Here is a 12,370-nt window from a genome sequence, read left to right on the forward strand (position 1 = left end):
CATTCTTCCCCCTTGACTTTATCAGACTTTATGTCTCCACGTCCCCCCGACTGCCTCATAGACAGTAAAGATTGCTTCTGAGCGTCTCCTCAGGTCTATACGGTCTATGTGCGACAGAGTCGCGTTGGTTATGACGCAATCGTTAGCCTATTTTTACAAAAACAGCTTCTACGGGGCGATAGTGTAAGATACAAGGTAACGGAGCCTTTTATGCATTGTCGTGTTTCTTTAGAAATAAACAATGGACAAATGGAGTCTTTAAACGCCTCTGATGTAAAGTTATTCACTGTCAAAGTGACTCAAAATGAATGGGAGTCAATGGGATGCTAACAGCAGGTGATGGCTTGGTTAGCAATGGCCGCCCCTATGGGTGGAACGCTTTCCGAGCGCTAGATTACCCCCTTGCAGAGAACCCGTTGCTGTCCACCGATCCATAACGGCACTGAACTTGAACATCACGGCCGAGCGCCACTAGGCTATTTTAGTAATCGTACAATAACGTGACAATTTAATACAAATGTTATATCAATATAGGCCTACATTTTCTTTTTACTTTTTTATGGGAATTTCCTGGTAAAATGAAGGTAAAAAAATATTATTTTATTTTATTTTGCCTTTCCACGGACCACCTGCAGTACCCTCATGGACCACTAGTGGGGAATTACTGCTTTATACAACACATCAAGCACCATATCTCAGAATTATTGCACATCAGTCCCAGAGCATGTGTAACAGTGTCCAGGCATCCAGATCCACAAAAATTACAGTATGGGTGGGGAGATATACCCATAGCATATCTTATGCGTGTAGAATAGACTCGTCAAGTTGTTGAACGATGGCTTTATATTTCCTCAATGTGCAAAAATAACTTAAATGAGGAGGTTTTGGTCAGGAGCCTAGTGCTGTGCTGCCATCTTGCAGTGCTCGCCACCAGGTCCTCAAATAGGACATATAATAATGATGGATATTATTTTGTGCTGTTAAAATAGTATTGAAATGCACTTGACAGTGATTTTGAGCATGGATCCCGTAAAGTAAGATCTTTTCCTCATCCTCATGTCTTCCCAAACCGGTTTGACTTTCTCTCTTCTGCCAAACACAATAAAGGTTTGCCGGTCTCTTATTGAATGGAAATTTTACTTTTTATGTTTTTACTTTCATACTAGCGCATGTATGCTTCTTTAGAAAAAAATACTAACAAAATGAAACATTTGAGTCGGGGAAGTTTGCCAAATTTGGCTGTAGGGGCATTATCAAACTCATCCCTGTCAGCATCAGTCGAGGGATGCTTCTCCTCCAGCTCTTCTTCTGGCAAACGGAGTTGGCTAACTCGGCTATAGCTGATGCAATGCAAGTCATGCCTTTTATTCTTTTTCCTGTTGGCTGTTTCACAGTCTGGGTACTGAAGCATTGTGGGAAATGACAGAAGATAAATGACACAATCCAGTTTAATATAAGTCAATCTGTTGAACACAAACTGAGAAATGAAAAGATGTGCCATCCTGTGGCTCCCTCCAGTGGGGAACATGAGTATTATGGCCTTCATTTATGAATCCTATCCATATACAACGATCAGGCATAACATTATGACTAATATTGTGTTGGTCCCCGTTGAGGCATGGACTCTGCTAGACCCCTGAAGGTGTGCTGTGGGATCTGGCACCAAGATGTTAGCAGCAGATCCTTTAAGTCCTGTAAGATGCGAGGTGTGGCCTCCATGGATCAGACTTGTTTGTTCAGCTCATCCCACAGATGCTCGATTGGATTGAGATCTGGGGAATCTGGAGGCCGAGTCGACGCCTCAAACTGGTTGTTGTCTCCTCAAACCATTCCTGAAGCATTTGTGCTTTGTGTCAGGAGCATTATCCTGCTGGAAGAGCCGCAGCCACCAGAATACCGTTTCCATCAAAGGCTGAACATGGTCTCAGCAATGCTTAGGTAGGTGAAGCGTGTCAAAGTAACATCCACATGGATGGAGGACCCAAGGTTTCCCAGCAGAACATTGGCCAAAGCATCACACTGCCTCCGCCGGCTCGCCTTCTTCCCATAGTGCATCCTGGGGCCATGTGTTCCCCAGGTAAGCCACACACACACACACACACACCCGGCCATCCACGTGAAGTAAAAGAACACGTGATTCATCAGACCAGGCCACCTTCTTCCATTGCTCCGTGGTCCAGTTCTGATGCTCACGTGCCACTGTTGGTGCTTTCGGCGGGGTCAGGGGTCAGAGATCACCCTGACTGGTCAGCGGCTATGCCGCCCCATACGCAACAAACTGAGATGCTCTGTGTATTCTGACAGCTTTTAAAGGGTTAGTTCACCCAAAAATGAAATGTCTGTCATTAACTCCTCCCCCTAATGTCGCTCCACACCCGTAAGACCTCCGTTCATCTTCACACACAGTTTAAGATATTTTATATTTAGTCTGAGAGCGTATGCAAGTGTATGCACACTATACTGTCCATGTCCAGAAAGGGAATAAAAACATCATCACAGTAGTCCATATGAGACATCAGTGGGTTAATTAGAGTCTCTTGAAGCATCCAAAATACATTTGGGTCCAAAAATAACAAAAACTACGACTTTATTCAGCATTGGCTTCTCTTCTGCGTTTGTGTTCAATCCTCAAATAAAGATTCAAACGGTTATGAATCAGCGTATTGATCAATGATTCGGATCGCCAGTGTCTCGTGATTTCAGCAGTTTGACACGCGATCCGGATCATGAATTAATACAATGATTCATAACCGTTCGAATCTTTATTTGAATTGAATCTTCATTTTTGGGTGAACTAACCCTTCAACACTAGCCTAGAAATCTAGACGCACCCTAGCGGCAGCAAATCTAATCTGACCGCGAGTGACGTCTAGCAACTCTCAATACCCTTCTGAGCTGTAAACACCAAACTCTGGACGGGCCAATCACGTTGTGTATAGAGTCAGAGGGCGGGGCCATAATGACGGCTGAGTTGCGTTTGCGTGCTTCTAGTAAACACAGAAACTGGCGAACGGCGGTCTGTCGAATCAGCTTTGACCGCGACTCTGGAAGACTTGGAGTTAAGCTTTTCTCTGAGAAAAGAATAAAGAACGGCACTGAAGTCATTCTTAAAAAGGGAAGATGTGATCGGAGTTTAGACGACCGGATACGGCGAATGTTTAATCTGTCAACGAACTGTTTCACCTTCGTTGCTCTGGTTGGTGTAGCGCTATCCTATCGCGTGCAGAGGGAGTTTGAAAGACAACCGTTTATCCGCCCCTCGGATTGAGCCGTCAATAGGCAGTTTCCAGACCAAACATCTTGATGTGGGTCAGGCTTGTCAGGCAAACTTACTACGACTTTGTAGAGTTAACTTGTGTATTTGTAGAGGTTACCATAAAACTTGAGTACAAGTAACTCAATTTCAAAAGTTCAGCCAACTTACATATATAAGTAGGGGTTTGTAAGCAGAACTCAAACAATATAGTTATTTTAATGTCTGCTTGTTCATTTTACTAGAAGAATGTGTGGAAACTGATTGCCTTAAAATTCTCAAGTAAGCTGAACTTAACACTCAATTAAGTAAGCTTAATTGCATCAAGTTGATCTTACTTAAACCATTCAAGTTGTGTCGACATTCTATCTGTGAGCTGAGGAATATATTTATATATATATATATATATATATATATATATATATATATATATATATATATATATATATATATGTATATATATGTGTATGTGTGTGTGTGTGTGTGTGTGTGTGTGTGTGTGTGTGTGTGTGTGTGTATGTATATATATATATAACTGTGATTTCGTGTTGCATCGCCATATCAATAGGAAGAGGTTTACAGTAATATAAAGGAAGTTCCAAGAGCTCAACCAAAGGGAACACTGATCACCATAATGGTCAGAAATTGAAGGAAATCAACATAAATTGATGAAGTCAGCTTATGTGACGCTTTACCAAAGTATTTAGTTGTATTTTCAATAACATTCAAGATGACTGTAAAATGAGTGAATGCAACTAAGAAGAACGATGGCTGCAGAAGTGGAGGAAATGAGAGATAAGTCTATTAGGAATTGCCCCGCCTCAACCTTTTGCCAGCCAGTTTTTTGTGTTTTGGTTTTTCCTTTGGCAAAATGTTACTCAAACCAGTCAAGTAATGTTTACTTGGGTTTTCTAAGTAACAAAGGCATAGCATGCAAACACTTCAGATTACTAAATTGTTTTAAGTAAATTCTAATTATTGGACATTAAGTAAAGTTTACTAAAAAGTCTTAGTAACAACAGCTGCTGGATTTAACAGTGTGAACATGCATTTAGTACAACACACTCAACATTCTTGCTTAGTTTAGCTATTACATCCACCTAAAAGTTCACAATACTCAGTATATTCAAGTTAAATCTTACGTTTTTCTTCAGTAGATTCAACAATGACTTTTTACAGTGCTTCTTCTCATTGGCTGGATAGAATATTTGAATATCACGCAGCTCACAAGTAGGTAAAATGTTATGTTGGCATTACTTAAATTTAACCATGTTGTAATGCTAGTTGATGGCACTTCCGTTTTTTTGTTTACTTTACGCATACACTTATGTTCCCCTTTTGATTTACATTTTTGTGTTGCATATGCTAGAATATGTTAAGTAGAGCTTGAAATGTTCTAAATATATATATTTTTGAGTTTAATCTATTTATCTTTATAAGTAATGGAAGTTGAGCCAACGGATCGTTTTTTTCAGTGTAGGCAACTAGTTAATAGTAAGAATTGGACCCTAAACTAAAGTATTGCCTTAAAAAAACAAAAAAAAACATACTCTCTCTGGGGGTTAAGCCCACTCCTAAAATTTAAATCCTAGAAGTTTCCCCTGACTGCTGGTAATACAGTCAGAACAGCATCACTCTTGACCAGGATTAGGCTATAGCAGAACGTAGTGGAAACTAATTTTCAGCTTCTTTTGGAACAAAACAGGCAAGCTATTTAAATAATTGAGTTTAAGACTTTCAGGGCAATAAGTAACAGTCAGCAGGAGATTCTGTGTAGGAATTTCTTGTATCATAAAAAGACTTAGAGCAGCTATTCTCTGTTTCCTAACATGGAGCTAAACTTGACACTACTTTTGGGTGAGTAGACTGTTTTATTCTGTTCACGTGTGTCGTGAATAGGCTTTTTGTGACACTCTTTAGTTGGATTATAGTCAGTTAACTGCTGTGAATGTATGAGCCATGGAGCAGAACATAACGGTGTGTGTCTGTGTTAAACAAACATCCGCGATTCGCGCGTTGTTAGACATTTGAAACCAGGGAGACTTTGAGGATATTGTTCACTATTCGCAGTAGCCTAGTTTCTTTTTTACATCAACACGACAGAGGAAATATTGTGCAATAGCTGCACACTTTTTTTAACTACCATGAATACAATGGGCTCACTATGGTCTGATTCTGTGAGTTGTTTTCAGACGTTTTTCTTCATGTCTGTCTATTCCTTTTCTGCCCACCTTCCTTTTCTTCCCTTCAACTAGACGAGCAAAATCCATCAAAATATATAACTTCTCATCAACAAATTAATTACTCAAAAACGAATATGAATCACTGAGATAACGTTAACTTTTTTAATATGAGCGCGCGAAAGTGGAGGAATGTGCGTGGCTCAAAAACGCAGGGATTGAAGAAATTGAATCCACGCATTTTTGTTTTTCCACAATATGCTTAGTCGGATTTATAGGGTTCAAATACGATATGGCTGCACATTGCACACACATTTAATGATGTTAATAATAATTTAAACTATCATTAAGTTATGTTTGTACTAAAACTGTATTCTTTTTTTCCCCAGCTCTCTTTCTGCAGTCGTGTAATGGATGTCTCAGTGGATTTAAACTCGTTCAAATGAAATGTGTTGGTAATTATGACCTCGTTTGATTTAATATTCACGATATTATAAATGATATTGATATTAATTGATATTGATATTATATGATATTAATAAATGAATCATCACTCAAAAGAGAGAATTTGTAGTTTTAGTCCTTTTAACTTTAAGTTTCTCATTCCACTCATCTGTCTATATTTTACAGATGTGGATGAGTGTGCGATTTTTCCGAGTGTGTGTAGCGATCACGCCGAGTGTGTTAATACAGATGGAGGTTATTACTGCTCCTGTGATCAAGGGTTCAGAGAGAGCTTCCCAACAGGACCATGTGAAGAAGGTATTATAGACGATTAAGGAGTCCTTCTATATTATTTAACTATTAATTTAGCAGAAACTTAGGTCACACTTTATATTAGTCTGCCTTTACTCCAACAGGGATTCTAACTAACACTTTTTAGTTAATGTTACTAAATGTCTTAATTGTAAATGTAATCTGTAGGGGAGAGCAGGGGCGAAAGTACCATTTTTCAGAAAAACGTAATTTTAAAATAAAATGTTTTAGACAGAGATGCAGGTCCTTCTAAAAAAATTAGAATATTGTGATAAAGTTCATTATTTTCCATAATGTAATGATAAAAATTAAACTTTCATATATTATAGAATCATTGCACACCAACTGAAATATTTCAGGTCTTTTATTGTTTTAAAGGTCCCGTTTTCGAAGCTTTGATTATGTTTACAGTGTGCAATATAACATGAGTTCATGTTTCGCGTGTAAAAAAACACAGTATTTTTCACACAATTGTCTTATCTGTACAGCGCTGTTTCCTCTGTCCTAAAAACGGCCTGATGATTTCCTTGTTCTATGAAGTCCCTCCTTCAGAAACACGTAACGAGTTCTGATTGGGCCAGCGCTTCCCGCGCTGTGATTGGACAGCAGCTTAGCGCACTTTGCCCGAAAAGGTCCCGCCTCTTACCATAACGGGGCGATACGCGCGCTCAGTGTTATTGCAAAAATGTCTATATTGCCTTTTCAATTTGAGCCGGAATCAGACCCGGAGAATATCGAAGAGGATCGATTACAACCTGCTCAGGAAAGACTTTTGCTGGATGTTTCAGAACGGTCAGCTGTCTATTCAGGAGTTTAAACTGATCATTACAAACACCAACAATCGATGGCGTCTGAATGAAATACTACACTTTTATATGCTAAGTTTTTCGGATTAGTTTCAATTACCATCTAACGTTAGTTAACAAAGCTAAACAGCGTTGCACTTTGTGTCATGAGTTACATAAACTGTTAAACGGACCGACTTAAATAATAAAATACAGTTACCGGTTGTGGCTCATAAACAACGCCTTCTCCAGACAAAGAGGGAACTGCGTCATCTTTTAAGAATAATCTTTCTGTGAATCCGGCATTAAACTGATTGAGATTGAGGAAGCAGTCCTCAGCAAAATGTGCTGCACATAGTTTTAAATTGTGATTATAATTTTCCGGAACCGTGTTAACCATAAACTGTAGCCATTGATCTCTACGTACAGCGTCTACGGGCGCCAAACAAAGGTGATCTGACTCCGGGATGAAAATAACAGCGTTTCAATGGCATGACGACAAACACACTCTACAAAAACAACGCTTCCTATTCTCGACCTGCGAGAGCAAAAGGACAACGTCCCCGAATTTGCGTGTTCTTGTGGGCGGAGCTTTAGTCAGCAAACGGTTCTAGTGCCGTCATCACAGCAGGAAGTGCAGCGGTGTAGTCCAAACCGGCCGCTCGCTGTCGGCTTTGAAAGGAAACTTCTGTTAAATAAAATATCTGGCTTGGCATTGAACTTTGAGCTTTATAATTTTACAGGTATTATTTATGCTCTAACAGCAACATTACACACTAACTAAAGTTTGAAAGATGGAATCGCAAAGAATGGGACCTTTAATACTGATGATTTTGGCATTCTGCTCATGAAAACCTCAAAATCTCACAAAAGTAGCATATTTCATCCGACCAATAAAAGAAAAGTGTTTTTAATACAAAAAAGTCAACCTTCAAATATTTATGTTCAGTTATGCACTCAATACTATAGCGGTCTTAAGCTCATCCAGAGTGTTGGGTCTCGCGTCTCTCAACTTTCTCTTCACAATATCCCACAGATTCTCTACGGGGTTCAGGTCAGGAGAGTTGAGCACAGTAATACAATGGTCAGTAAACCATTGACCAGTGGTTTTGGCACTGTGAGCAGGTGCCAGGTCGTGCTGAAAAACCAAATCTTCATCTCCATAAAGCTTTTCAGCAGATGGAAGAATGAAGTGCTCCAACATCTCCTGATAGCGAGCTGCATTGACCCTGCCCTTGATAAAACACAGTGGACCAACACCAGCAGCGGACATGGCACCCCAGACCATCACTGACTGTGGGGACTTGACACTGGACTTCAGGCATTTTGGCATTTCCTTCTCCCCAGTCTTCCTCCAGACTCTGGCACCTTGATCTCCCAATGACATGCAAAATTTGCTTTCATCCGAAAAAAGTACTTTGGACCGCTGAGCAACAGTCCAGTGCTGCTTCTCTGTAGCCCAAAAGTGTCTTGACCTGGGGAATGCGGCACCTGTAGCCCATTTCCTGCTCACGCCTGAGCACGGTGGCTCTGGATGTTTCTACTCCAGACTCAGTCCACTGCTTCCGCAGGTCCCCCAAGGTCTGGAATCGGTCCTTCTCCACAATCTTCCTCAGGGTCCGCTCACCTCTTCTCGCTGTGCAGCGTTTTTTGCCACACTTTTTCCTTCCCACAGACTTCCCACTGAGGTGCCTTGATACAGCACTCTGGGAACAGCCTATTCGTTCAGAAATGTCTTTCTGTGTCTTCCCCTCTCGCTTGAGGGTGTCAATGATGGCCTTCTGGACAGCAGTCAGGTCGGCAGTCTTACCCATGATTGCGGTTTTGAGTAATGAACCAGGCTGGGAGTTTTTAAAAGCCTCAGGAATCTTTTGCAGGTGTTTAGAGTTCATTAGTTGATTCAGATGATTAGGTTAATAGCTCGTTTAGAGAACCGCTTCATGATATGCTAATTTTTTGAGATCATCAGTATTAAAACAATAAAAGACCTGAAATATTTCAGTTGGTGTGCAATGAATCTAAAATAAATGAAAGTTTAATTTTTATCATTATATTATGGAAAATAATGAACTTTATCACAATATGCTATTTTTTTTAGAAGGACCTGTATATATTTGCTCTGGTCAATAACTCACAAGTGTGGTCTATCAATAGCAGGTGGTGTTTAGTACAAATGCAGAACGACTACAGTATAATTTCACTTTGAACATAAGATGCAGATTGTTACTTTTGACAGTTGGGACGAAAGTAACACAACAAAAGCTAGATTGTTTTGTGTTACTCTTGTTTTTATTTAACATACCTGACTATGACGTTGTGAATATGTAACTGCAAACATTTTTTAGCTACTTTATCTTTGCAAAAAAAAAAAAAAAAAATTACATTACATTTTCATTTTAAGTTTTAAGTTTAATCAAATGTTTAAAATATAACCTGACAATACAAACTTGTAGGTTTAGAATTTTTTTTTTGTGCAATGTCAATCTATTTGATAATTTTTTCTTCAACAATATGAACAATATAAAAATTAAATTAGCATATTATGCATTATATTTATATATATATATATATATATATATATCACTTTTGTCACTTTCGTCCCATATATATATATTTATATATATATATATATATATATATATATTTATATATATATATATATATATATATATATATATATATATATATATATATATATATAATGTATGCAAATGCAAATGTATGTGGAAATGCAAATGTAATGCAAATATGTGGGACAAAAGTAACAAGTGTTACTTTCGTCCCGACAGGAAGTCCTGACATTTAAACACGATTTACTTTTATACTGAAAAACTCTGAAAAGACAAACCTTCAGGATGTGTAACAGCAATAAATAATCTGTAGAGTGATCATTACTGTGACACATGAAACCAGAAACACAACTTGTAATTAGATTTTTTTTTAGTAATTTACTTTCCGTACTCGACAACTACATTTCGGACCCAACCGCGAGAAACGATAATGAAATCTCATGATTTTTGGCAGATCCATCAAAGATTGGGTGCTGAACGTGCTGTTATAGCTTGGAATGCAAATGTATCCAGGGCTCTGAGAAAAACGATTTGTTACTTTCGCCCCGGTTCTCCACTATTCACATATTATTCCTTGTTTACTCTGAAAAAGCAAGTTCATTGGTTTGAGGGTCATTTTGTTAAGCAAAAACACCATTAGAACTCACCATTATGGCGATCAGAGTTGCCTTAGTCTGGGTACTTATTATTATAGCTCTGGAGATGTCTATTCGATGAGCGTGTTTACAACTGAAAGATGTATTTTTTAGCGCGTTTGCTCATCTGCAATACGTCTATTGGACGTTTTCTGTCAGATGTCAAATAGAAGTTTAAACAATGTCTTTAAGATGTTAATGATTTTGAATGTATGTAAAACTGACATCTTAAAGACGTCTATCAGAACAAGTTCAAGATTAAGTGACCTTTAACAGATATCTTGCAGACGTTTATGTGATATCTGGGATGATGCAGCGATGCAACAAGAAATCACAGTTATTTGGTTTCAGAGGAAGAGAAGTAATAAATAGGTTGCTTTTAAAAGTTGACATAGCTTCTGAAGGAATAATTAATGATCTCGTCAAAAATTAAAATCACCTTTTAAAAGTAACCTATGTATTATTTCCCTTAATGTCAACGATCATTTAGAATTTTATTTCTAACACCCACAAAATAAACACCTTGTGAAATTAATTACAGATGTAATTACATGCAGGTATTATTATTTTTATTTTTTTACAATGTAGATTCTTGTATGTTAGTGCATTGTATCAAATTATTAATGTACATGTTAGTACATAGTAGTTAAGGCCTCCTAATATAAAGTGGATCCAAAACTTTAATCCAAAATGACTTACAAAACATTGTGAACGCATTTGATTGTATTTTCAAGACACCATTTGGCTTTGTGTCTAATTTATAATTATATAATTTGTTTTAAAACAGAAATTCATGCCAACTGCTCTTTTCCCTCATGTCAGATGTAAGCAAGTGTCCCGGTGATACATTCTCTGGCTCTGGTGATCTGTCTGAGAGCTCGACTGGCTCTGAAGCAAAATGTGAAGGTGCCTTTTATTTTTCTTGCCCATCAATTCGACATGTGTTAGACAAATGCTACCAGTTTGTACTGTATAATTGATATAAATAATTATAATTAATGATATAATTAACTAATATAGAAAAGGGCAAGTGTCCTGCTACTGTTATAACAATGTCACTGTTCAATGTGTGTCTAATTATGTGCAGTTACATTACATTAACAGCAAATGTTCTCTTACCCATCTTCTCTCTCTCTCTCTCTCTCTCTCTCTCTCTCTCTCTCTCTCTCTCTCTCTCTCTCTCTCGCTCTCTCTCTCTCTCTCTCTCTCTCTCTCGCTCTCTCTCTCTCTCTCTCTCTCTCTCTCTCTCTCTCTCTCTCTCTCTCTCACTCTCTCTCTCTCTCTCTCTCTCTCTCTCTCTCTCTCTCTCTCTCTCTCAGACATCGATGAGTGTACAGATGCAGATGTTTGCGGCACAAACGCCGACTGCTCCAATCATCCAGGCAGCTACAGATGTAAATGTCACCAGGGTTACAGTAACTATGGCAACAACCAGTCAAAATGCTCAGAAATGGACTGTGATCAGTTTAAAACTGAGCCTGATGCAGAACACACACCGGAGAAGGTAGAACATGACCTTCTGCTTATTATGATTATTATTCGGATTTAAATTATTTTAACAGGGCACATTCCCACATTTTTTTATGTTTTGTAAATGTTATGTAAATTCTTAGATAAAATGTTCTTAAAATATAATTCCATGTTCTTACAGTCTTGTTCAAAATAATAGCAGTAAAATGTGACTAACCAGAATAATCAAGGTTTTTCGTATATTTTTTTATTGCTACGTGGCAAACAAGTTACCAGTAGGTTCAGTAGATTCTCAGAAAACAAATGAGACCCAGCATTCATGATATGCACGCTCTTAAGGCTGTGCAATTGGGCAATTAGTTGAATTAGTTGAAAGGGGTGTGTTCAAAAAAATAGCAGTGTGACATTCAATCACTGAGGTCATCAATTTTGTGAAGAAACAGGTGTGAATCAGGTGGCCCCTATTTAAGGATGAAGCCAACACTTGTTGAACATGCATTTGAAAGCTGAGGAAAATGGGTCGTTCAAGACATTGTTCAGAAGAACAGCGTACTTTGATTAAAAAGTTGATTAGAGAGGGGAAAACCTATAAAGAGGTGCAAAAAATGATAGGCTGTTCAGCTAAAATGATCTCCAATGCCTTAAAATGGAGAGCAAAACCAGAGAGACGTGGAAGAAAACGGAAGACAACCATCAAAATGGATAGAAGAATAACCAGAAT

General features: G+C 38.3%; 2 protein-coding genes across 2 annotated transcripts in view; one reads left to right on the plus strand and one right to left on the minus strand.

Moving 5' to 3' along the window:
* LOC137072669 (NACHT, LRR and PYD domains-containing protein 1 homolog) overlaps nucleotides 1–12,370 on the minus strand; it is a 65,453-nt gene that overhangs the window by 6,411 nt on the left and 46,672 nt on the right. The gene's annotated exons all lie outside the window — the stretch shown is intronic.
* Nucleotides 4,902–12,370, plus strand: part of LOC137073704 (adhesion G protein-coupled receptor E5-like) — a 33,920-nt gene continuing 26,451 nt past the window's right edge. Inside the window, exons 1-5 of the mRNA XM_067442407.1 lie at nucleotides 4,902–5,110; nucleotides 5,823–5,888; nucleotides 6,064–6,195; nucleotides 11,002–11,085; nucleotides 11,499–11,683. Of these exons, the coding sequence (XP_067298508.1) occupies nucleotides 5,083–5,110; nucleotides 5,823–5,888; nucleotides 6,064–6,195; nucleotides 11,002–11,085; nucleotides 11,499–11,683 (495 nt within the window). The 5' untranslated portion in view covers nucleotides 4,902–5,082. The remainder of the gene's footprint in view (nucleotides 5,111–5,822; nucleotides 5,889–6,063; nucleotides 6,196–11,001; nucleotides 11,086–11,498; nucleotides 11,684–12,370) is intronic.

The sequence above is a fragment of the Pseudorasbora parva genome, chromosome 4 (genome assembly GCF_024679245.1).
Source record: "Pseudorasbora parva isolate DD20220531a chromosome 4, ASM2467924v1, whole genome shotgun sequence".
Classification (NCBI taxonomy): Eukaryota; Metazoa; Chordata; class Actinopteri; order Cypriniformes; family Gobionidae; genus Pseudorasbora; species Pseudorasbora parva.